This window comes from Lepidochelys kempii, chromosome 3 (assembly GCF_965140285.1).
Source record: "Lepidochelys kempii isolate rLepKem1 chromosome 3, rLepKem1.hap1, whole genome shotgun sequence".
NCBI classification, from domain to species: Eukaryota; Metazoa; Chordata; order Testudines; family Cheloniidae; genus Lepidochelys; species Lepidochelys kempii.
In genome coordinates, this window is record NC_136382.1 from 101,093,271 (window position 1) to 101,117,498 (window position 24,228).

General features: G+C 41.7%; 1 protein-coding gene across 5 annotated transcripts in view; it reads left to right on the forward strand.

Moving 5' to 3' along the window:
* AKAP7 (A-kinase anchoring protein 7) overlaps positions 1 to 24,228 on the forward strand; it is a 138,253-nt gene that overhangs the window by 22,103 nt on the left and 91,922 nt on the right. For 4 of the 5 annotated variants that reach the window (XR_012158049.2, XM_073337320.2, XM_073337322.2 and 1 more), the window contains 2 exons: positions 507 to 643; positions 9,429 to 9,589. Coding sequence is in view for 4 of the 5 variants with exons in the window: in XM_073337320.2 (XP_073193421.2) it covers positions 507 to 643; positions 9,429 to 9,589 (298 nt within the window). In the remaining variant the exon portion in view is untranslated. The remainder of the gene's footprint in view (positions 1 to 506; positions 644 to 9,428; positions 9,590 to 24,228) is intronic. The other variant, XM_073337323.2, reaches the window with a different exon arrangement.

The following is a 24,228-nucleotide window of genomic DNA, read 5'->3' on the forward strand; positions in this document are numbered from 1 at the left end:
GGAAAGGTTGAGAGCTACTGCCTTAAAACCTGTTCTGGGAATTATCATGCTTCAGAGGACAAGCTGCTACTGAACCCTGACTCTGGGATGTCCAGCCGTACAATAGCAACTCCATTACTTCCTACCCACTTTGAGTTTACTCAGGCAGATTAACAAAACTCTGTCAAGAAGATGATGAAACTTGTGTCTGCTTGAACAGGTTTTATGTAAAAAGAAAAGGAGTACTTGTGGCACCTTAGAGACTAACAAATTTATTTGAGCATAAGCTTTCGTGAGCTACAGCTCACTTCATCAGATGCATTCAGTGGAAAATACAGTGGGGAGATTTATATACATAGAGAACATGAAACAATGGGTGTTACCATACACACTGTAACGAGAGTGATCACTTAAGGTGAGCTATTACCAGCATTTTAGTGAGTTTGTTTTCTTTCTTGCTTGTATTGTGGGATAGAAAAAACTATGATGACTAGTTGTGTTTTTGTATATTTTTTCGTCTCTCTTAGATTACAAGAGGTATTCAGGCTGTCCAAGACATAGTAGTACAAAAGGATCACAGGTTTTCCCAAGCAATGGTTCGTTATGGCTCCTTACATGTCACCCTGTTAGTGATGCATTTATCCAGCGAAGAAGAAGTTGGCATGTAAGTGTTTTGCTGTTAAATTATGTACATTAAAAATCTATTTCTTTGGTTGTAGGGGAATTCAGGGAAGAGGATCCCATTTTAATGTACATGTATAAAGGGTAACAATTCTAAATTTCCCAAGACTGATTATATACCTGGACTTTGGAATGTTCAGTACAACATACTATGGTGTATGCTTAACCCTTTAATTCTGAGTTGAAACTAAAGTGTGCCCTGTGGAAGATGAAAGTGTTTCAGTTCTCTCACCACCTTATAATGCTTTATTTAGGCAGAAAGAAAAGGAGTACTTGTGGCACCTTAGAGACTAACCAATTTATTTGAGCATGAGCTTTCGTGAGCTACAGCTCACTTCATCGGATGCATGCCGTGGAAACTGCAGCAGACTTTATATATACACAGAGAATATGAAAAAATACCTCCTCCCACCCCACTGTCCAGCTGGTAATAGCTTATCTAAAGTGATCATCAGGTGGGCCATTTCCAGCACAAATCCAGGTTTTCTCACCCTCCACCCCCCCACACAAATTCACTCTCCTGCTGGTGATAGCCCATCCAAAGTGACAACTCTTTACACAATGTGCATGATAATAAAGTTGGGCCATTTCCTGCACAATTCCAGGTTCTCGCACCCCCTCGCCCCCCTCCCAAAAACCACACACACAAACTCACTATCCTGCTGGTAATAGCTCATCCAAAGTGACCATTCTCCCTACAATGTGCATAATTAAGGTGGGCCATTTCCAGCACAAATCCAGGTTTTCTCACATGCATCCGATGAAGTGAGCTGTAGCTCACGAAAGCTCATGCTCAAATAAATTGGTTAGTCTCTAAGGTGCCACAAGTACTCCTTTTCTTTTTGCGAATACAGACTAACACGGCTGTTACTCTGAAACCTGTTATTTAGGCAGAGTTATCCATCCATGTCCCGTTCTGAACCTGCTCCTTAGGCCTGGTTTTTCATCTCTCTTTCTGCTGAGAATTAGTACAGGTAGTAGCTTCTCTCTGCTGGCTGACAGCTGCTTTTTCTTTTTTCTCTAGGTCAACCAACTTAGGTAGTTAGTTGATTTTAGCTACCTCAACAGAGCATGAGGAGATAGGTGATGTCACAGTCTCAGGTAGCTATATATAGAGCTTTAAAGATCAGTATCAACACTTTGAATTGCACTTGGAAGCAAATAGGAAGCCAGTATAGTCTGTGGAGTAGCCAATTTCATTAAGCAGTTAGGCTCCATTCTGCAACAGATGAGCTTTGAATGATCTCTGGTGGGAGTCCAACGTAGTTGCACATTATAGTTTCAATCTAGAAATCATAAAGGGTTTGGGAACTGTGACAGTCCACATACAAGAAAAATAGTTTCATTTATTTTGCAAAATACTGATGAATACCCCTCCTGGGACTTCAGGAACACTTGGGGATCCAACAGTCCCCTTAAATTGCATGCCTCCTTGAAGAAGGGTGAGCAAACCTTTCCAACAGTAGAGGCAGATGAATATTACGTTAGACCAAAGACAACTAGATCAAATGTGAGAGGGTGTGGAGACATCTGAGAGGACAGTATATCATTTATTAATCCATGGAACACAGTCATATCCATACAACTACAGTGTAGTATGATAGAAAACTAAGGTTAAGGTTCTCTTCTGAAGATTGTTTGACTTTATAGTTAATTTGTAAATTTAGTAAAATAATAAGAATTCATTGACAGAATTAACTGAGACTTTCCAAACTTTACTGTGTGTAAGTTTGTTAGTATAACATTTTTCAAAGCTGTTTTTATGAGTGGTGCACAATTTAGAAACCTTCATTTAAATTTAAACTACATTTTTTGTTTGGCAATTGCAGTTAAACATTAGCTGTTTGTTTCCTTTCTTTAGTCAATTTTTGTATTAGCCTTAAAGTTACTACATTATAGTAGCATGTGAATGTCCTCGTTTTTTCTGGTCTTCTTATTTAAATTGTCAAGTGGTTTTCAACTTTTACTCCAAATTATCTTGAGTTTTACCTAGGGCACTGCAAATAAATCAGGATGCATTAACAGAAAATGAATCAAATCCTTATTTAATTCTGTGGGAGGAACGCTTTACATGTTCATCTCCTTCAAGAGAGTTCTGTTTAAGGAATAAGACACAACAGTCACTGTTTTTGTTGGCATTGTTAGAAGACAAAGTACAAGGATATATGAAAGCGGCAAAGAGTCCTGTGGCACCTTATAGACTAACAGACGTATGAGAGCATAAGCTTTCATGGGTGAATACCCACTTCAGTGGATGCATGTGTTCACCCACGAAAGCTTATGCTCCAATACGTCTGTTAGGGTATGTCTACGCTACGAAATTAGGTCGAATTTATAGAAGTCGTTTTTTTAGAAATTGTTTTTATATATTCAAGTGTGTGTGTCCCCACAGAAAATGCTCTAAGAGCATTAAGTGCATTAACTCGGCGGAGTGCTTCCACAGTGCCGAGGCAAGCGTCGACTTCCAGAGTGTTGCACTGTGGGTAGCTATCCCACAGTTCCCGCAGTCTCCACTGCCCATTGGAATTCTGGGTTGAGATCCCAATGCCTGATGGGGCTAAAACATTGTCGCGGGTGGTTCTGGGTACATATCGTCAGGCCCCCATTCCCTCCCTCCCTCCGTGAAAGCAGCAGCAGACAATCGTTTCGCGCCTTTTTTCTTGAGGGAGGTGTTCTCTGCTTCTCCAGGGGCTGAAGCAGAGAATGTCGTAGAGGTCTCTGGAAGTTACAGATTGTGACTTCCATGATCTCCGTGACATAAACGTAGCCTTACGCATAAGGCCCTGCTCCCCTAATGGGAGAGGTACAGAGGTAGCCATCCAGAAAGAGCAGCAGGGAGAGCAGGCCAGTCTAGACCTGTTGTGCACCCTCATCTCCCCAAATCCTCTGTCCCCTGAAATACCAGGGCAGGAGCACATGAGCTTCCTCCTGCCCTGGGCAATGGCCCAAGGAGGCCATTGCTGCCTTAGGACAGCTGCTGTAGTGTAAGAGAAGCATGCTCTAAATGACTCCAGATGATTTCACATCCTGCTGAAGTCAGCAAAATTGTTAATTGAGCTAAACTGTGAAAGTTTGAGAAGTGGGGGCAATATGGGGTTGACTTCTAATTAAAGATTGATCCTGGAAGAGAGATGCAGAGAAAAACGGAGATACCTGGCATTAAAACAAAACAAAAGATGAAAGTAATACAATAGAAGAGGAAGCATTAAAAGCAAAATAAAAGTTTCTGTGAGATGGCCGGGGTGAAAGAAGGGCATGTTGGTTCAACAATAGGGGAGCATATTGGTTGATGTGTCTGTGCAGAGGAAAAAAAAAAGGATATGGGGCTAGAATGGGAATATGGCTTGAGGAAACCACAATTAAAAAATGTAACTGAAGTACCTTTGACTGTTGCTCACATGTTATCGGTCTTTCAGTTTACTTTGTCTAATTACACAGTAGTCTCTTTGGACAAGGAATGTATCTTTTTTACATAGTTATATAGGTCCTACACAATGGGATCTTGATCCTGAGTGGGGATGTGGGCATTTAATAATAATGCTCTAGATTGCTTACAGTAGAGAATGAAGGTTTTTAGTTCTTTCCTGCATGTGTTCAAATCCATTCTTTCAAAAGATTAAAGAGTGAAAAGTTTGAACTGTGCTTTCTTTGATTTTATATACTTCACTAATTTCTGGTACAGACCACCACTAGGTTTACAGAAGGAGACAAAATGCTAAATAAGTTTTAACAAGTTTGGTTTCAGCAAGGTACATCTTGGCCCTAAGTTGCTCTCACATCTCAATGTTACAGCAAATAACTGGTAACTTAAATATTAAAGCATGGAAAGAGAAAGAAAGAAACAGATATAGCCCATATCTGACCCCCTCAGCACACATATATGAACAGTTGAAAGGGTTCTAATTTGTTTTGCCTATATTAACTTCATTTTTGTCAGACTTTTCTAAATTGTTAATTTAAAAGAGCTGAGATCCATACTTAAAATGTCATAATGTTTAGATTATATAATTCAGAAAAAACACGGACAGCTCCTATAAATCAGTTTTACATATTTCTGGAAGGATGTTTTGTTCCTGTTATTATTTCCTCATCCAGCTCTGAAATCTAGGGATCATTGTAAATTTCCCCTCTCATTATCTCTGAATGTTAGTTGAACTGAGTTTAAAAATGTATAACAGTACCACGTAATGGTAATCTTGTTTCAGTCAGAATAAGTAATATTTAAATGCTACTTGAGACACTTTATAAATGGAAAAATAGGAATATAGGGTCAAATCTTGCTTGTTCGTTTATATTAATATTGAAGAGTCTAGGAATATTTGCTTGGGTACAGTGACCAGGATTTGGCCCACCCACTCTACACTTAGAAAACAATTCTGAGTGCTATAAAAATGTTAAGCTAGGATACAGAAAAAAAAAGTATGAAATTGTATAGAAAGCCACTTTATTAAATCTTTCTATAGACCAACACATTATAAAAATCACAGACAACTAATTCTTCAACGAGACAAAGCCAAACTGAAAAGACACTGCTCTAATCCAAAACTGATCCTTCACAGCCCATCCATCAGGCAAAGTCTGAGTCAATAGATGGGCTTGTGAGGTATATTCAGTTAATGGGGGACCCAGTACCACTGTTAAAGGCCCTTTTATACGTTACCAGTTCCCAGATCGAAAAAGCTAGAAACTGTCAGCTTGATGTCCCAGTTGATGCCAACTGTGTGTGTGTGTGTGTGTGTGTGTGCGCGTGTGCTGTATGCACACACACAAAAAAAAGGGCGGGGGGGGCGCAGAGGAAAACCATGTCTAAGGTAACCAGGACCTGAAACAAAATTAGCAGCCACTAGTAGTCTGTGGAACAGTAGGCTAATATGCATCATTTGTAATACCCTTCAAAGAAAGGCAGCTGAATCTGCCCTTGCTGAAATTTGAGAGACGTCTTCATGTATAGCTCCATGTAGAGCACATTGTAGTAATCCAGCCTGGTGGTAGAAAAGACCTGAGTGTCTGGGGAGGTGTACACGCATAAGGAACAGTCAGACCCCCTTTGTGAAGCACAGATGAGTAAAAGTACGTTTGTCCATTGATCCTATCTGGGCATACAGAAACTTACAGGTTTTATTTATATGGTGAAGGTCGCAAACTTCATTTTAAAAATTGGCAAGGATACCCTAATGAAAAGAACATATCACATCTGCTATTACCTCCCAGATGTTTTCCTAATTCAGCCAACATCACTTTTTACCTGAACTAGGTTTCAGTCAACCATCTAATTCTCACCCAAGCCCTCAGTACCACAGAGACATTGGAAAAGTAGAGGGGAGTGTATTCATATAAGATTATAAGAATGTACACACCCCATTGCAGGTTATTGAATGTGTGGGCATAACGAATGATCTAACCTACGATACCTGATAGGATACGAAAGTTTTTAGTTGCCATGGTGGTAGCTTGCTTATAAGAAGAATCATAGGGCTTGAAGGGACCTTGAGATGTCATCTAGTCCAGTCCTCTGCACTCATGGCATGCATGACTAAGTATTATCTAAACCAAATACTACAGATAGACTCTACATTTATTTTGATCTATCAGAGCCTCTAAGGGTACATCTACACTGCAGACTCCTTACATCAGGGTATAGAGTACATACACTGCATGCCTCCTTAGCATGGGTACAAATAGCAACGTAGACAGTGAGGGACTGCTTAGGTGAGTAAAGACATGCCTGAATCCTTAAAGTATATACCCTATGTGGCTCCTTATACATCCAAGCAATGCCTCCCCCTTCTACATGGATACTTTTTAGCAGCATAGTGACCTGCTGCTGGAGTCTTCCCCACCTCTGGGAGTTGCTGAAGCCTTTTCCCTCCACAGGGGAACACTCCAGCACAGGAAAGGTTTTGGTAGGGCAGAGGCAGTGGGGAAAGGATCTATCAGCTCGCAGCTGCTGGAGCCTTTCCCTGCCGCAGGGAGTTGCCAGAGGCTCTCTCTCTCTACCACAGTGAAAGACTCCAGCTGTGGGAAAAAGCTCTGACGGGGTAAGACAATGTGGAGCTGCTAGAACTTTTTCTTACTGTCTCCCCACTGCGAGGGCCTTTCACTGATGTGTGTAGCTACATACTGCCTTGTGGACACAGCCTGCTTTTTACTGCAGTGTGTAGCTACAAGTATGCAGTGCCACCAGTAGAATATATCTATTTTGCAGGTAAATACTGCCACCTAGTGACTATAAAGTCAACATCCCATCAGTGAAGTTAATATTTCATTGACAATAACTAAGGAAAAATTTCATTGCAGTAGGTGGGGAATACTACCTACAAAACAATTTCCATCACCAAGTTGTAGGTCTTATTGCCCTTGTGGCACTAAAAATGTACTCATTGATCTCTACCTCCTTGAATCTGAAGGTCATTTCAAGACAAGGACAACTATTTCACGTATACAAAAAGGTCTGTTGAAAATGGTTATTAGAATGCTAATGGATCTTGTTTGTCAACTAAAGCATACATTTATTCTTATACCTGCATGCTACTTTTCTCCTATCAACAAGATAAAGTAAGGACAGTAATAGTGCTTCCTATCCCAAAAATCCCTAAGTGCTTTGTAAACTGATTACAGGGATATGCAAACTATTACAAAAGATCTGTTCAAGTACCACTAAAGTGAAACGCAGCATCTGTTTAACAGAACACAGTAATTTTATGCAATAGTTTAGGTTAGGAGGTGAAGTAAAACACCATATTCAGTTGAAATTTCAAGACAAATTAGGGAAGCAGAGTGTTAAGTAGCAAAGTTGGAATTTGGCCAGTACCCTGAAGATTTCTAGAATGTTTGAGCAAAATAGCTCTTGAAAGACTGAACAAAAGTATTCCCCCCTCCCAACAGCAGTCTGGCAGGGGACCCCAATCTTTTGTGGGGTACCTCAAAAATGACTGTCATTTGAAATTTCAGATTTAGCATGGTCATACTGTGGTACTTAAATGAACAGTGCATATTTGAAAAATACTCATTTTAAAAGTACAAACTTACGTTTGAAAATGCAGAGCTGCATAAAAACAGTAAGCAATTCTTATTAGATGTGATGCACAGGAGTTAAAAAGACATCTATTTGAAATCTAGTCTGTTTTTAAAAATGAGTTAAATAGTATTCTATGGTATTACACCTACCATTATGTCCCCCAAATAATTTGTGGTTTTATATTTTTTAATTTAAAAAATAAAATTCTCTCCTCTGTTGCTCTGTGAAAGACACAAAAATGGAAAAACTGACATATTAGTCAAAAGGAAACAAATGAAAATGACAATACACAAAGTAAGCAAACTGAAAGAATTTTTTCCCTTTGATTGTTCAGTTACTGTAATCTTAAAAAAAAAAATCACACTTAAAATTCAGAAAATTTTCCTACTATTGGTGCAAGTAATTAAATTGAAACTGTCCTGACGACTGTTAATAAGTGCCACAGGCTCAGTTAATTCAAAGCAAAGAGCAGAGCTGTAGGGCAAGAACAGACAGAAGGAGCCAGTGTTAATGAGACTTCCTTAAAGATGTGCCCAATGCTTGGATTTTGCCACAGGAATTAATGTTGGCTGAGTACTGAACATGTGCATTTGAAAATTTTAAATTCTTTAGGTGCACACTTATGCTCAAATCCTGGTTCCATTAGAGTCAGTGGGAGATTTGCCATTGATTTCAATGAGATCAGGATATTGCCTTTAAAGAACAATGCAGTATGCATCTTTACATAACTAAGTTATATGTTGAGTTTCAGAAACTGGTTAGGAGACTCACATACTCTCACCAGCTCTTTAATATCTTTGTTGTTCCCTCAACATGCATTTGCAGAATGTTTTTGCTTGTGTGTAGCAATCAAAGACCTCATTGCCCCTACAATGCTTCCCCAACATCAGATCTCTGTTTAACAGTCTGGGACGGGACTGGACTGCACTGTACTGATGCCAGGCTAGCCCAAGGTGTGGCCGTGGTCAGTCATATTAACAGTACCATCGCCTGGGACCAGATCCTCAGATGTAATCTGACATAGCTCAGAGCGCGGGGATTGCCAGAGAGCTATGCTGGGTTCTTAGCTTCTTCCAGACAGTCTCAGAAAGGCCTCTGTTCTGTGTCCTAGATACAGATCCATTTTTAACAAGTTTCAGAGTAACAGCTGTGTTAGTCTGTATTCGTAAAAAGAAAAGGAGTACTTGTGGCACCTTAGAGACTAACCAATTTGAAATGAGCTGTAGCTGATGAAAGCTTATGCTCAAATAAATTGGTTAGTCTCTAAGATGCCACAAGTACTCCTTTTATTTTTAACAAGTGTGATTCCTTCTCCCTGGTTCCCAACCCTGGACTAATTAGCTGAGTCTCTACTGGGCAGAAGGTTACACCTGTAACACCCATGTTTCTGGAGAGTGTATGGTTAAGCGTAACCTTATGTTCCTGTAAAATAAATATTTTCTCAACAGCATCTATATTCTGATAGGGAGTTTAGACAGGAGGTGTATGAACACTAAGTGGATACATTGGTAAACACTCAGAAAACAAAATACTCTACTCGAGGCTTTAATAAATGTTTGCTCTGTGACCTTGGGGCAAGTCTGTTTCAGTTTTCTATAAAATGGGGCAAATTATACCTATACCACTGGTATAAGGTAACACAAAGGTGTTGAAAGGCTTAATTAATAAAATTCTGAGATCCCTGAATGGAAGACATGATAAATTAAATTAAATTATTACTATATCAAAGAGATTTTTCTTCCCTTCACAGAGCAGTTGGTGCTCTTTTAGAAAGCAAAGATGCAGTAGAAGAACTCCTACAAGGAAAACATTTGGATTTATCATTTCAAGGAATTGATCATTTTAGAAATGAAGTTGTATTTGTGAAGTTTGCAGTGAGCGATCATACAGCCATGCTTACGGAGATATCAGGTAAAATTTGTTAATATAATTACTAAGTGCTCAGAATGCTCTTCTAAGCTCTTGCTAATATAGGACTGTTATCCACTAAATGGGCAGTAAATTACAATTGGAGCTTAGACATTCTTCTGTTGGGAGGGCTGGCATTTCAGACAACAAAATGCATGGATTTTTTTGAGCTCCATGGAGGCCCTCTGCTTCTTCAGTAGTTCGTGGCCCATCTTTGTACTGTCCATCCCAAAATCCATGCTTACTATCTGCCCTAGAACCGCCCTCCTAAAGGAAGTTATCTACATCATGGAGGAGAAAGATATGTAAATTAATGTTGATTGAGTCAGGATTAACTTCCTTACAACATTTTCGGGGGTTGGGTGTGTTGAGACAGTGCAGCTCCATGGCTTCCCCCTTGATTCACCTCCTTCTCCATGCTCATACCTGAAACCTCATGGAGCATCCTGAAAAGGCTGACAAGGCAATAATACTCCTTCTCTCACCCTGGGTCATAGAACCATACAATTAGAAGGGATCACAAGGGTCATCTAGTCTAACCCTCTTCCCAAATGTTTATTGTGTCTAAACCATTCAGGACAGATGGCTATCCAGCCTCCTTTTGAAAACTTCCAGTGACCGAGCTTCCATGACCTCTCGAGGAAGTCTGTTCCATTGTCATTCTGTTATTACAGTTAGGAAGTTTTTCCTGAGATTTAATCTAAATCTGTTTATGCTGTAGTTTGAACGCATTGCCTCTTGTCCTGCTCTCTGTGGCAAGAGAGAACTTTTCTTCATTATTTTTATGACAGCCTTTCAAATATTTAAACGCTGCTATCATGTCCCCCCCTTAATCACCTCTTTTCCAAACTCAACATACCTAGTTCCTTCAGCCTTTGCTCATACGGCTTGCCTTCCATCCCTTTGATCATCTTTGTCACTCACTTCTGGATCCTTTCCAGTTTTTCTACGTCCTTTCTGTACATTCGTGACCAAAATTGGACCCAGTGCTCCAGCTGAGCCTAACCAGCGCCAAGTAGAGCAGTACTATCACCTCCCGTGATTTGCATGCTATGCCTCTGTTAGTGCAATCTAAAATTGCATTTGCTTTTTATGGTAACAGCATCACATTGCTAACTCACGTTGAGATTGTGATCCACCACAACTCCCAGATCCTTCTCAACAGTGCTTCTGCCAAGCCAGTTCCCCCCCCCTTCTGTATTTGTTCATTTGGTTTTTATTCTCCGTAGCACCTTACATTTGTCTGTTTAATTTCATTTTGCTGTCTATAGCCAAGTTCTCCATTCCATCAAATCCTTATAGCCTACCCTTGCTGTAATTGAGGTTATATCATCCATAATTAATCCCACTGGATTAGAAACAAACAACAAATAAAAGGTCAAATGCAGATCCTCTTCCCATGGGTGTGAAAGTTCCCCAGCCAGTGGGACATGGGCAGACCAGGAGAGGGGTGTGACCTGAGAATCTGCCTCAAAGTGGGCATGGGGTGTGTGTAAAAGTCCCTGTATTGGTCTCCGGGGGCACCCCCTGAACTCACACAGCTTTTGGTCTGACACCAGCTTTTGGTCAAACCACACCTCCATCCAAAGGCTCTGTCCTCCTCCTAGGTCTGACACCAGCGGAGCTAGGCTTCTCCCTTTTACATCTTCTCTCCAGGCCTGACATGCCTTGTATGCGTGGTAGGGCTGCTTGAGCCCCGTGCGGTCCATTAACCTCATCACATACACCCTGTAACAGTCCCACAGAGCTGTTTCAGCCTTTGAGCTGAAGGTAGCCTCTATGGAGGAGCTTTGGAGCCATGCTGCAGATTGTAGAGTGAGTATTCTTCCCCTGCCCCCCCGCCCCATGTATCTGCGCGGTACCTAGTCTGCTTCTCAGACTGAGTGCTGTGCTCAGAATTTGAGTTTAAATAAAAACAGCTATGGCAAACATAAAATGTTGATGGTGTTCCTACTGCAAAGTATTCTAGGCACATAAAATTCATTATTTTTTTAATATAAAAAGGTAATAATTACTTGGAAGTAGTGTCAGGTATAGGTGTCGACATTATTGTGTTAGCAGCTGCATGATTTTATTGTTTTCCTGGCAGTTGTGGGTTCATCGTGAAATTCAACAGATTGGAGTGTAGATATCACTACTATTTTTCTTCTTCTAAATCTAACTCCAATGTATTTTAGAATAGAAATGCCTGAAATAAATATTAAACTTATTTTGTGGCTCTTTTTTTAAGCCTATCATAAGATCATTTAGCAGACCATGTTAGTAACATATTATGTCAGATTATGGAAAAAGCCCTAATCTCTTTTCAAATTATTTAAAATTTTTAAATGGTTATTGAAAGCTCTAAATATCTATTATATATAAAAATACAAAAACAAACAGCATTTACTCCAAAACAAAAAGAAATAAAACCATTCTGGCCACAAATCCCCATAATTGGTGAACACATCCTTGAAGTGTAATGCTACCATGCAATAACTATACAATTGCTATTACTGCATTTTAGTTTTCATGATCCCAAGTTAGATTTTGAAAGGCATATTAGATTTTTTTATTATTATTATTATTTCCTCCCCCCCTCATGATTTCATTACAGGACAGAGTTAAGGTTGTTTGGGCACCTTAACTTGTATTTCCGTATACTTTTAAACTGTTTAACCTTAATATTTTGTATTTTCTGCGTTTGCAATGCTTGTTTTGGGGAGAATTACAGCAATGTATTATATCTTAAATTGTTGATTTGTACTATCAACCTTTGAGGGGTCAGGAGAAGAGAGTGGGGATTTGGGGAAGAAGGAAGCAGAAATGTCCATAGGCCTCAATAGGGGGTTGTGGGGAGAGGACTGTTTTTGGGGAAATGAACCACATTAGAGAGAATGTCACTATGGGAAGAAGAGATCTGTGCTGTAAGGACTTCGCTTGTATTGCAACCTCAGTGCCTATTGTAGCAAAGGCAGCAGTAGCATGGGGAGCCTTCTGAGTACTGGATGCCTAAGCTCACATGTGACCATGCAACCTGCAGTAGTAACAGATGGGGTCAAGTGATCTGCTACTGAGAACTTTTGACATGCGAGTCCAGTTTCTCTCATGTCACTGGCTCATTTCAACTAACAGAATTGTTGAATGCAGATTAGCTATAGAGGAAGGGTTGAGTTTTCTCTAATGTCAAAATAGCTTCCCTTGAGAGTGACCTCAGCTGTCAACTAGCCCATCTGTATAATCATAATTAAACATAGCAATTGTTAATAACTTAGGTTCATTATAACCTGATTTTTTCAAATGTAGTTTGTGCATGAGATTTAATGAATCAACTATATGAACATTTTGAAGAGTCTTTTATTCTGATATGGAGATCATTTGGGGGAAAAACAGTTCAACACAAAGTGCTAACTTCCTTAAAGGACACATTCTCAAATGAATTTTAGTTCAAACAAACGAAAGTATTTACTTGTAAAATCTCAGAAAACTCACTCTGGACTCTGATTCTGGGGAGGACGCATTATATTCTTAATAAATCAGAGGTTGAATCCATGCTTTAAGTGCAAAAAACTTTCAAATATAGACCTACAACCCCACTTCTTTGTAACAGCTATTGGCTTTGGCAAGTCAGATCAAACCTGTCATAAGATATAGTTCTTGAAGCTCAGTAAGTATGAGTCTCTCTCAAAAATAAGTGTAATATCAACTAAGATTCCAGTTCCGCTCTCCAGAAAAGCAGCAGATGGTGCCTGGGTCAAAACAAGAGAAGACACATCATTGCATCCCTCTAAAATCTGGGCTTAAAGTAAAGTATTTAATACAAATATCTCAGAGCACAAAATGTGTCTAGTTTGTCATTGTCCTTTTAAGTTATGCCAGCAATTTCAACTATTCCTTGGAAAGGTTCCCTTAAAGAGACTTTCATTAAGGATGAATGCTCCTTTGTGCTTTGAAGAATGTGAGATCACACCATTTTTTAATATGGGCATAACCCATATAGGACATTTTTCACAGTATCAGAGGTGATAGCTATCATATTGTCTCTGGTACATCCCAAAAGCATATGTTAATAAAGGCTTGTTCAATTTTTCTATGCTTTCTCCAGTATCTCATGTATCAGTTCAGTTTCCCAAGCACCTTTTGATTTTAGAGTTTGTCTGTCATTCCGTCTTTTATAAGGTACAGACTAATAGAGGTAGGGAACTCATTCAGTGTTCTACACTAAAGTACACTGCTGCTGGGCACAATTTTATTATCTGAAGCAGCTCCTGAATTAGAGGTATTTCTAAAATCCAGCCTGCTGGAAATGGAATAGTGCTTTCAAATCCAAAGTGATTTCAGTGGTTTCTAGTATTATTTTTTCACATACTTTATGGCCTTAGTGTCTGTCATAAATATAAAGGGAAGGGTAAACCCCTTTGAAATCCCTCCTGGCCAGGGGAAAGCTCCTCTCACCTGTAAAGGGTTAAGAAGCTAAAGGTAACCTTGCTGGCACCTGACCAAAATGACCAATGAGGAGACAAGATACTTTCAAAAGCTGGGAGGAGGAAGAGAAACAAAGGGTCTGGGTCTGTCTGTATGCTGGTTTCTGCCAGGGATAGACCAGGAATGGAGCCTTAGAACTTTTAGTAAGTAATCTAGCTAGGTATGTGTTAGATTATGATTTCTTTAAATGGCTGAGAAAAGAATTGTGCTGAATAGAATAACTATTTCTGTCTGTGTATCTTTTTTGTAACTTAAGGTTTTGCCTAGAGGGGTTCTCTATGTTTTTGAATCTAATTACCCTGTAAGATATCTACCATCCTGATTTTACAGGGGGGATTTCTTTATTTCTATTTACTTCTATTTTTTATTAAAAGTCTTCTTGTAAAACACTGAATGCTTTTTCATTGTTCTCAGATCCAAGGGTTTGGGTCTGTGGTCACCTATGCAAATTGGTGAGGCTTTTTATCCAACATTTCCCAGGAAAGGGGGGGTGCAAGTGTTGGGAGGATTGTTCATTGTTCTTAAGATCCAAGGGTCTGGGTCTGTAGTCACCTAGGCAAATTGGTGAGGCTTTTTACCAAACCTTGTCCAGGAAGTGGGGTGCAAGGTTTTGGGAAGTATTTTGGGGGGAAGGACGCGTCCAAACAGCTCTTCCCCAGTAACCAGTATTAGTTTGGTGGTGGTAGCGGCCAGTCCAAGGATAACGGGTGTAATATTTTGTACCTTGGGGAAGTTTTGACCTAAGCTGGTAAAGATAAGCTTAGGAGGTTTTTCATGCAGGTCCCCACATCTGTACCCTAGAGTTCAGAGTGGGGGAGGAACCTTGACATGGTGGCACAGTGGTGGGATTAACCTGAAATCATTTTGAGATCCAGTTGAGATTTTTTGAACTAGAAATACAGATTTTAAAAAGGAAATTTTTTTTTCTTTGGAAAGAAAGTCCAGAAAGCAGTTGAAACTGAAAGCAGCTTGTTTTTTCTCTGCTTTGTGGCCAAGCAGAGACAAAAGGGGATTATCTTTGTGAATTGCAGGTTTTCTTTGCCTGGAGGCAGGGTACTTAACTCCTGCAGGGAAATTCACAGTCTTCCAACCCAGAGTTTTTTTTTTTTTTTCTTTTCTTCCTAAAAGTAAATAGGGGGGGTGTGCTCTACCCATTTGCCTGGAGACAAAAGTGGCAGGGTTTTTTTTTTTTAGGATTTTGATTTTTTTTGTTTTACAAGGAGCACAGGTTTGAAAAGGAATTTTTTTTTTCTTTGGGCTGGGTAAGCAGGTTTCCAAGTAGTTGGAGGTTTTTTACTTTAATTTGGGCCCAGAGCAGAGACAAGGGAATTGTCTTTTTCTGTAGGCTGACAATCACTATCAGAGAATAGGTATTCTATTCCAGCACAGCAAAATTTTACAGCCAAGTTTTGTTTGTTTATTTCTAAACCTCGGGTGTAAAGTTAGTAAAAACAAAGAGGTTAGAATGGCAAAATCCGCGGCTCGACTACAGCTCGAATTAGCCAAATTTCAGGCTGAGGAAAGACACAGGGAACATGAAAGACAGATAGAACTCATGCGGCTGAAGAAGGAACAAGAAAGGGAGGCAGAACAACACCAAGCGGCTGCTCACAGGAGAGCTATGGAAGCGAGGGACAAAGAACTGGAGGAGAAGGAAAAAGAGAGGAAGTATGTGGAGGAGATGGAGAAGATAAAGGCTCAGCAGAATATCCCAACAAACCCTAGTAATCCTTCTCCAAGTACCACTTCCCATCCCAGAAAGTTCCCCACCTACAAGGCAGGCGATGATACTGAGGCCTTCCTAGAAAACTTCGAAAGGGCCTGCCTTGGGTACAACATCTCTACTGACCAATACATGGTAGAGCTGAGGCCGCAGCTCAGTGGACCCTTAGCTGAGGTGGCAGCTGAAATGCCTAAAGAACACATGAACAAGTATGAACTGTTTAAATCCAAGGCGAGAGTCAGAATGGGGATAACACCCGAGCAGTCTCGTCGGAGGTTCAGAGCCCTAAGGTGGAAACCAGACATGTCATTTACCCAACATGCCTACCACATTGTGAAACATTGGGATGCCTGGATATCAGGAGCAAGTGTTGAATCTCCAGTAAATTTGCCCTTCCTAATGCAAATGAAACAATTCTTAGAGGGTGTTCCTGAGGAAATAGAAAGATACATCCTAGATGGGAAACCCAAAACTGTAATTGAGGCAGGAGAGATTGGAGCCAGATGGGTAGAGGTGGCAGAGAAGAAGAAAACTGGTCGCAGTTGGAGCGGAGACCAGAAGGGACCACCCCAGACCACACCCTATTACCGGGGGCCGCCCAAAGCCCCACCTACCTCCCAAAGAACCCTCCAGACCCCTTATCGTCCCACCACCCCGTTCTCCAGCAACCCTCCTCGCCCCAGTGACCCGTCAGCTGGACGATGTTTTAAGTGTAACGAGCTGGGGCATGTAAAGGCCAACTGCCCCAAGAACCCCAACAGATTACAGTTCATTGCACCGGAATCACCCCAGAGGTCCACAGGCCCAGATACCTCCCAGATACCCTTGGAGCGGAGGGAAACTGTGAGTGTGGGCGGGAAGAAGGTCACCGCGTGGAGGGACACCGGAGCACAAGTGTCAGCTATCCATGCTTCCTTAGTGGACCCCAATTTAATCAACCCAGAGATCCAAGTGACGATTCAACCCTTCAATTCCAACTCTTTCAATTTGCCTACAGCCAAGTTGCCTGTCCAGTACAAGGGCTGGTCAGGAATGTGGACTTTTGCAGTCTATGATGATTATCCCATCCCCATGCTGTTGGGGGAAGACTTGGCCAATCATGTGAAGCAGGCCAAGAGGGTGGGAATGGTCACCCGCAGCCGGGCTAAACAAGCCGTGAGGCCTAGCTCTGTTCCGGAAACTTCTATCAGGACCCAGTCAGAGGTGATGGACCCGGACCCCAGGCCAATGTCTACAACAGCAGTAGTGGATCCAGTCCCAGAGACCCAGACGGAACCAGTCCCAGAACCAGAACTAGCTAAACAACCAACACCAGACCCCGTGCCAGCACTGAATCCAGTACTTGCAACCTCAACACCAGAGGGCCCCACCGAACCTGAACTGGCAGCAGCCGATAACCCTACACAAGAGGCTCAGCCGGAGCCTGAATCCCAACATAGTGCACCAGCGGAGAGCGGTTCACAGTCAACAGAAACAGCTCCATCCCCTATATCGCTTCCAGAGGGACCAAGCCTATGTCCCCAATCCAATGAGGAACTGATGTCTCCAGCATCAAGGGAACAGTTCCAGACCGAACAGGAAGCAGATGAAAGCCTCCAGAGAGCTTGGACGGCGGCACGGAGCAACCCACCGCCTCTCAGCTCTTCTAATCGATCCAGGTTTGTTGTAGAAAGAGGACTTTTATACAAGGAAACTCTTTCTGGTGGACACCAGGAAGACTGGCATCCTCAGAGACAGTTGGTAGTTCCAACTAAATACCGGGCCAAGCTGTTGAGCTTAGCCCACGATCACCCTAGTGGCCATGCTGGGGTGAACAGGACCAAAGACCGTTTGGGGGGATCATTCCACTGGGAGGGAATGGGCAAGGATGTTTCTACCTATGTCCAGTCTTGTGAGGTGTGCCAAAGAGTGGGAAAACCCCAAGACCAGGTCAAAGCCCCTCTCCAGCCACTCCCCATCATTGAAGTTCCATTTCAGCGAGTAGCTGTGGATATTCTGGGTCCTTTTCCGAAAAAGACACCCAGAGGAAAGCAGTACTACTGACTTTCATGGATTTTGCCACCCGATGGCCGGAAGCAGTAGCTCTAAGCAACACCAGGGCTAAAAGTGTGTGCCAGGCACTAGCAGACATTTTTGCCAGGGTAGGTTGGCCCTCCGACATCCTCACAGATGCAGGGACTAATTTCCTGGCAGGAACTATGAAAAACCTTTGGGAAGCTCATGGGGTAAATCACTTGGTTGCCACTCCTTACCACCATCAAACAAATGGCATGGTGGAGAAGTTTAATGGAACTTTGGGGGCCATGATACGTAAATTCGTAAATGAGCACTCCAATGATTGGGACCTAGTATTGCAGCAGTTGCTCTTTGCCTACAGAGTTGTACCACATCCCAGTTTAGGGTTTTCCCCATTTGAACTTGTATATGGCCGTGAGGTTAAGGGGCCATTGCAGTTGGTGAAGCAGCAATGGGAGGGATTTACACCTTCTCCAGGAACTAATATTCTGGACTTTGTAACCAACCTACAAAACACCCTCCGAACCTCTTTAGCCCTTGCTAGAGAAAACTTACAGGATGCTCAAAAAGAGCAAAAAGCCTGGTATGATAAACATGCCAGAGAGCGTTCCTTCAAAGTAGGAGACCAGGTCATGGTCTTAAAGGCGCTCCAGGCCCATAAAATGGAAGCATCGTGGGAAGGGCCATTCATGGTCCAGGAGCGCCTGGGAGCTGTTAATTATCTCATAGCATTCCCCACCTCCAACCAAAAGCCTAAGGTGTACCATATTAATTCTCTAAAGCCCTTTTATTCCAGAGAATTAAAGGTTTGTCAGTTTACAGCCCAGGGAGGAAACGACGCTGAGTGGCCTGAAGGTGTCTACTACGAAGGGAAATGTGCTGGTGGTGTGGAAGAGGTGAACCTCTCCATGACCCTTGGGCGTATGCAGCGACAGCAGATCCAGGAGCTGTGCACTAGCTACGCGCCAACGTTCTCAGCCACCCCAGGACTGACTGAACGGGCATACCACTCCATTGACACAGGTAATGCTCACCCAATTAGGGTCCAACCTTACCGGGTGTCTCCTCAAGCTAAAACTGCTATAGAACGGGAGATCCAGGATATGTTACAGATAGGTGTAATACGCCCCTCTGAAAGTGCATGGGCATCTCCAGTGGTTCTAGTTCCCAAACCAGATGGGGAAATACGTTTTTGCGTGGACTACCGTAAGCTAAATGCTGTAACTCGCCCAGACAACTATCCAATGCCACGCACAGATGAACTATTAGAGAAACTGGGACGGGCCCAGTTCATCTCTACCTTGGACTTAACCAAGGGGTACTGGCAGGTACCGCTACATGAATCTGCCAAGGAAAGGTCAGCCTTCATCACACATCTCGGGCTGTATGAATTTAATGTACTCCCTTTCGGGCTGCGAAATGCACCCGCCACTTTCCAAAGACTTGTAGATGGTCTCCTAGTGGGATTAGGAGAATATGCAGTCGCCTACCTTGACGATGTGGCCATATTTTCGGATTCCTGGGCAGACCACCTGGAACATCTACAAAAAGTCCTTGAGCGCATAAGGGAGGCAGGACTAACTGTTAAGGCTAAGAAGTGTCAAATAGGCCTAAACAGAGTGACTTACCTTGGACACCAGGTGGGTCAAGGAACTATCAGCCCCCTACAGGCCAAAGTGGATGCTATCCAAAAGTGGCCTGTCCCAAAGTCAAAGAAACAGGTTCAATCCTTCTTAGGCTTGGCCGGTTATTACAGACGATTTGTACCGCACTACAGCCAAATCGCTGCCCCACTGACAGACCTAACCAAAAAGAAACAGCCAAATGCTGTTCAGTGGACCGGAAAGTGTCAGAAGGCCTTTAACAAGCTTAAAGCGACACTCATGTCTGACCCTGTACTAAGGGCCCCAGACTTTGACAAACCGTTCCTAGTAACCACAGATGCGTCCGAGCGTGGTGTGGGAGCAGTTTTAATGCAGAAAGGACCTGATCAAGAATTCCACCCTGTAGTGTTTCTCAGCAAAAAACTGTCTGAGAGGGAAAGCAACTGGTCAGTCACTGAAAAAGAATGTTATGCCATTGTCTACGCTCTGGAAAAGCTACGCCCATATGTTTGGGGACGGCGTTTCCACCTGCAAACCGACCATGCTGCACTAAAGTGGCTTCACACCGTCAAAGAAACTAACAAAAAACTTCTTCGGTGGAGTTTAGCTCTCCAAGATTTTGATTTCGACATCCAACACATCTCAGGAGCTTCTAACAAAGTGGCTGATGCACTCTCCCGTGAAAGTTTCCCAGAATCAACTGGTTAAAATCATCCTTGAGATGTGGAAAATATTGTTAGTCTTTATGTACTTGGTAGTATATTTAGAGATGCATGTGTCTTATTAACTCTGTTTTCCTAGAGCTCCAGGAAGAAATCCCAGCCAGTGTTTCACCCTAGCTGAGATTTGGGGGGCGTGTCATAAATATAAAGGGAAGGGTAAACCCCTTTGAAATCCCTCCTGGCCAGGGGAAAGCTCCTCTCACCTGTAAAGGGTTAAGAAGCTAAAGGTAACCTCGCTGGCACCTGACCAAAATGACCAATGAGGAGACAAGATACTTTCAAAAGCTGGGAGGAGGGAGAGAAACAAAGGGTCTGGGTCTGTCTGTATGCTGGTTTCTGCCAGGGATAGACCAGGAATGGAGCCTTAGAACTTTTAGTAAGTAATCTAGCTAGGTATGTGTTAGATTATGATTTCTTTAAATGGCTGAGAAAAGAATTGTGCTGAATAGAATAACTATTTCTGTCTGTGTATCTTTTTTGTAACTTAAGGTTTTGCCTAGAGGGGTTCTCTATGTTTTTGAATCTAATTACCCTGTAAGATATCTACCATCCTGATTTTACAGGGGGGATTTCTTTATTTCTATTTACTTCTATTTTTTTATTAAAAGTCTTCTTGTAAAACACTGAATGCTTTTTCATTGTTCTCAGATCCAAGGGTTTGGGTCTGTGGTCACCTATGCAAATTGGTGAGGCTTTTTATCCAACATTTCCCAGGAAAGGGGGAGTGCAAGTGTTGGGAGGATTGTTCATTGTTCTTAAGATCCAAGGGTCTGGGTCTGTAGTCACCTAGGCAAATTGGTGAGGCTTTTTACCAAACCTTGTCCAGGAAGTGGGGTGCAAGGTTTTGGGAAGTATTTTGGGGGGAAGGACGCGTCCAAACAGCTCTTCCCCAGTAACCAGTATTAGTTTGGTGGTGGTAGCGGCCAGTCCAAGGATAACGGGTGTAATATTTTGTACCTTGGGGAAGTTTTGACCTAAGCTGGTAAAGATAAGCTTAGGAGGTTTTTCATGCAGGTCCCCACATCTGTACCCTAGAGTTCAGAGTGGGGGAGGAACCTTGACAGTGTCCTATGGTAAGTCTGCTTTCCCACGGTCATGTCCCAAAATCTCATTGGACATTTGCAAGAGGATTATACAGAGACAATTTTAGAAAGCTATGGTTAGATCATTTGTAAACTGATTGTCCTTTTCCAGGTCTCCCATGAAGGAGAATGAATGGTGGCTGTTTGTGACCTAACAGTTTGCGGGGTTTTTTTTTTTTTTTTGTTTATTGGCCAGACTTATGTGTTTTGTATTAATTTAAAATATAATTGTACTGTTTGCTTTATCCAAGCCTGGATGGACACAGTACGTTTGAACTAGAGTAAATACCTAGTTGTTAGTGAGATGTAATGGAATGTTGAAAGGTGAAATATTTCAGCCTTGGTCTTCTCTATCCAGAGAAATCAGATATGCTACAGACCAGAATAAGTCTGAGTTTCAAAACTTCAGAGTAAATTATTCAGATCTTCAAAATATTCCCTGGCTAAAGTAGCTTGGGCATTGAAAGCCACCATCTATAAAGCTTTAAGAAAGTGAGACCACTTGTGAGTAATCTTCTAAATGATTTCAGATTAGTTGTCCAGATTGAGACTGGCATAAGATATGACCAGACTTTGACCCTTCATCTTCAGTAAGGCATTCACAGTAAACTCACTCATAGCTAGATCAATGTATCATTAAAACTTCTACATCAAGGTGTGAGGGGAAGGGGATAACAAAGATGGGTATTCTTGGGCAAGTCACCACTCTGTGCTTCAGTTTCCCCCATCTGTAAAATTGGGATATGATGGAGACCTCCTTCGTAAAGCACTTTGAGATCTGCTGATGAAAGATGCTATCTATATAAGAGAACTGAGGAGATCACTCCTCATCTTTTCAATGGTTGCAGTTGTAGCCTGCTTAAGTCATTCCTGAGATTTGGGCCTATATTCCAATCTCCAGACTTCTGCAGTAATATTTGCATTCATGTGGAATTAATTCTGAAACATCTTGGAGAGCTGGACACCTGAAGAAAATGGCAGAACTGAAATGGTCTGATTCATGTGACTTTGATAGAGTATTCTGAAATCTTTAACTGTCAGGCGTTTGACATTTAGACCTTAGTTGCGGCAGATTCCTGGAATCAAAGTACAGTATCTCTTAAATTCCCAGAGAGTAGTTATCTGTGGTTCACAGTCAAGTTGGAACGGCATACCAAGTGGGGTCCCACAGGGATCAGTTCTCGGTCTAGTTCTCTTCAGTATCTAAATCAGTGATTTAGATAATGGCATCGAGAGTACACTTAGAAAGTTTGCAGAAGATACCAAGTTGGGAGGAGTGCAAGTGCTTTGGAGGATAGGATTAAAATTCAAAATGATCTGGAAAAACTGGAGAAATGGTCTGAAGTAAATAGAATGAAATTAAATTAGGACAAATGCAAAGTACAATCAGTTGCACACTTATAAAATGGGAAATGACTGCTAGGAAGGAGTACCGCAGAAAAGGATCTGACGCTCATAGTGGATCACAAGCTAAATATGAGTCAACAGTGTAACACTTTTGCAAAAAAAGCAATCATCCTGTGATGTATTGTAAGCAAGACATGAGAAGTAATTCTTCCATTCTACTCCGTGCTGATTAGGCCTCAGCTGGAGTATTGTATCCAGTTCTGGGCAGCATATTTCAGGAAAGATGTGGACAAATTGGAGGAAGTCCAGAGAAGAACAAAAAATGATTAAAGGTCTAGAAAACATGACCTATGAAGGAAGATTGAACAAAAATTAGGTTTGTTTAGTTGGGCGTAGTGAAGACTGACAGGGGACATAATAGTTTAAGTATACAAAAGGTTGTTACAAGGAGTAAGGAGAAAAATTGTTCTTAATCTCCGAGGATGGGACAAGAAGAAGTGTATTTAAATTGTAGCAAGGGCGGATTAGGTTGGATGTTAGGTAAAACTTCCAAACTGTCAAGGTAGTTAAGTGCTGGAATAAATTGCCTAGGGAGGTTGTGGAATCTCCGTCATTGGAGATTTTTAAGAGCATTTTAGACAAATACCTGTCAGGGATGGCCTAGATAATACTTAGTCCTGCCATGAGTGCATGGGACTGGACTAGATGACGTCCTGAGGTCCGTTCCAGTCCTGTGATTCTATTTGCCACAGTAGTTATGCCATTATTCTTTTATCACAAGTATACCATACTCTGAAAACAAACTCAATTTTCTGAATAAGAATAATGCTAAATCCCACTTTGTTTGGTCAATGAGTTGTGGGAATGAATCTTCAGTATATTGTCAGTTATTTATGTGTGTCAAAAATTAGGTTTCTTACTCTTTAAATAAGTACCTGTGTCTTTGGCATCTCAAAATGCAATCTTTTGAAGGTTTGGCATGGGTGAGAAAAAATTAGGCAGATTTTTGTACGTGTCCCATATGCTCAAAATGCCAAAACTTTATAAACAGGACAGAACAGAGACAACAGTATATTAAAAAAAAAAAAATGAAGTCCTTCAAGGAACACAATGTAAAATACCAGCTAAGAATAAAATAATTCAACAAGACCCACCATTTAGTTTTAGTGTTTTGCTGAGAAAACAAAAAAAGATACTTCTTTAAATGCAAAGAGATGGCAATTAAAAAAAACCCCAACAGAACCCATTCAAGATAAAGGTGTATTTCTAACCTTAATAAAGTCAAGACCTCTTTTTTATTTCTGTTTCAGTGTTACACAGCATTAATATACAGTTCTTACTCAGGCAAATCTGAAGTCACTGGGGATTGGGACTGAGGTCCCAATTTGGGAATTAGCTCCACACAGGCACAGGGAGCTAACTGCAGGATTGGGGCTAATTCCACTGGATTTAATTGGAAAATGGATAATTTTGTTTGGACACCATAGCAGAGTGAAGACTCACTGGTGTGGCACCTTCTGCTGATCATCTGGGAATTAGCTCTTTCAGCACTCTGAGCGCCCTCTGCTGGCCGGTGTCTCGCCTGTACAGGTCCCATGTCCCTCCCAGACCCTAGTTCCTTTTACCCTGGGGTTCTGCCCCAACAGTACCCCCATACACCAGGTCTCCCCTCCCAGGGGAACCC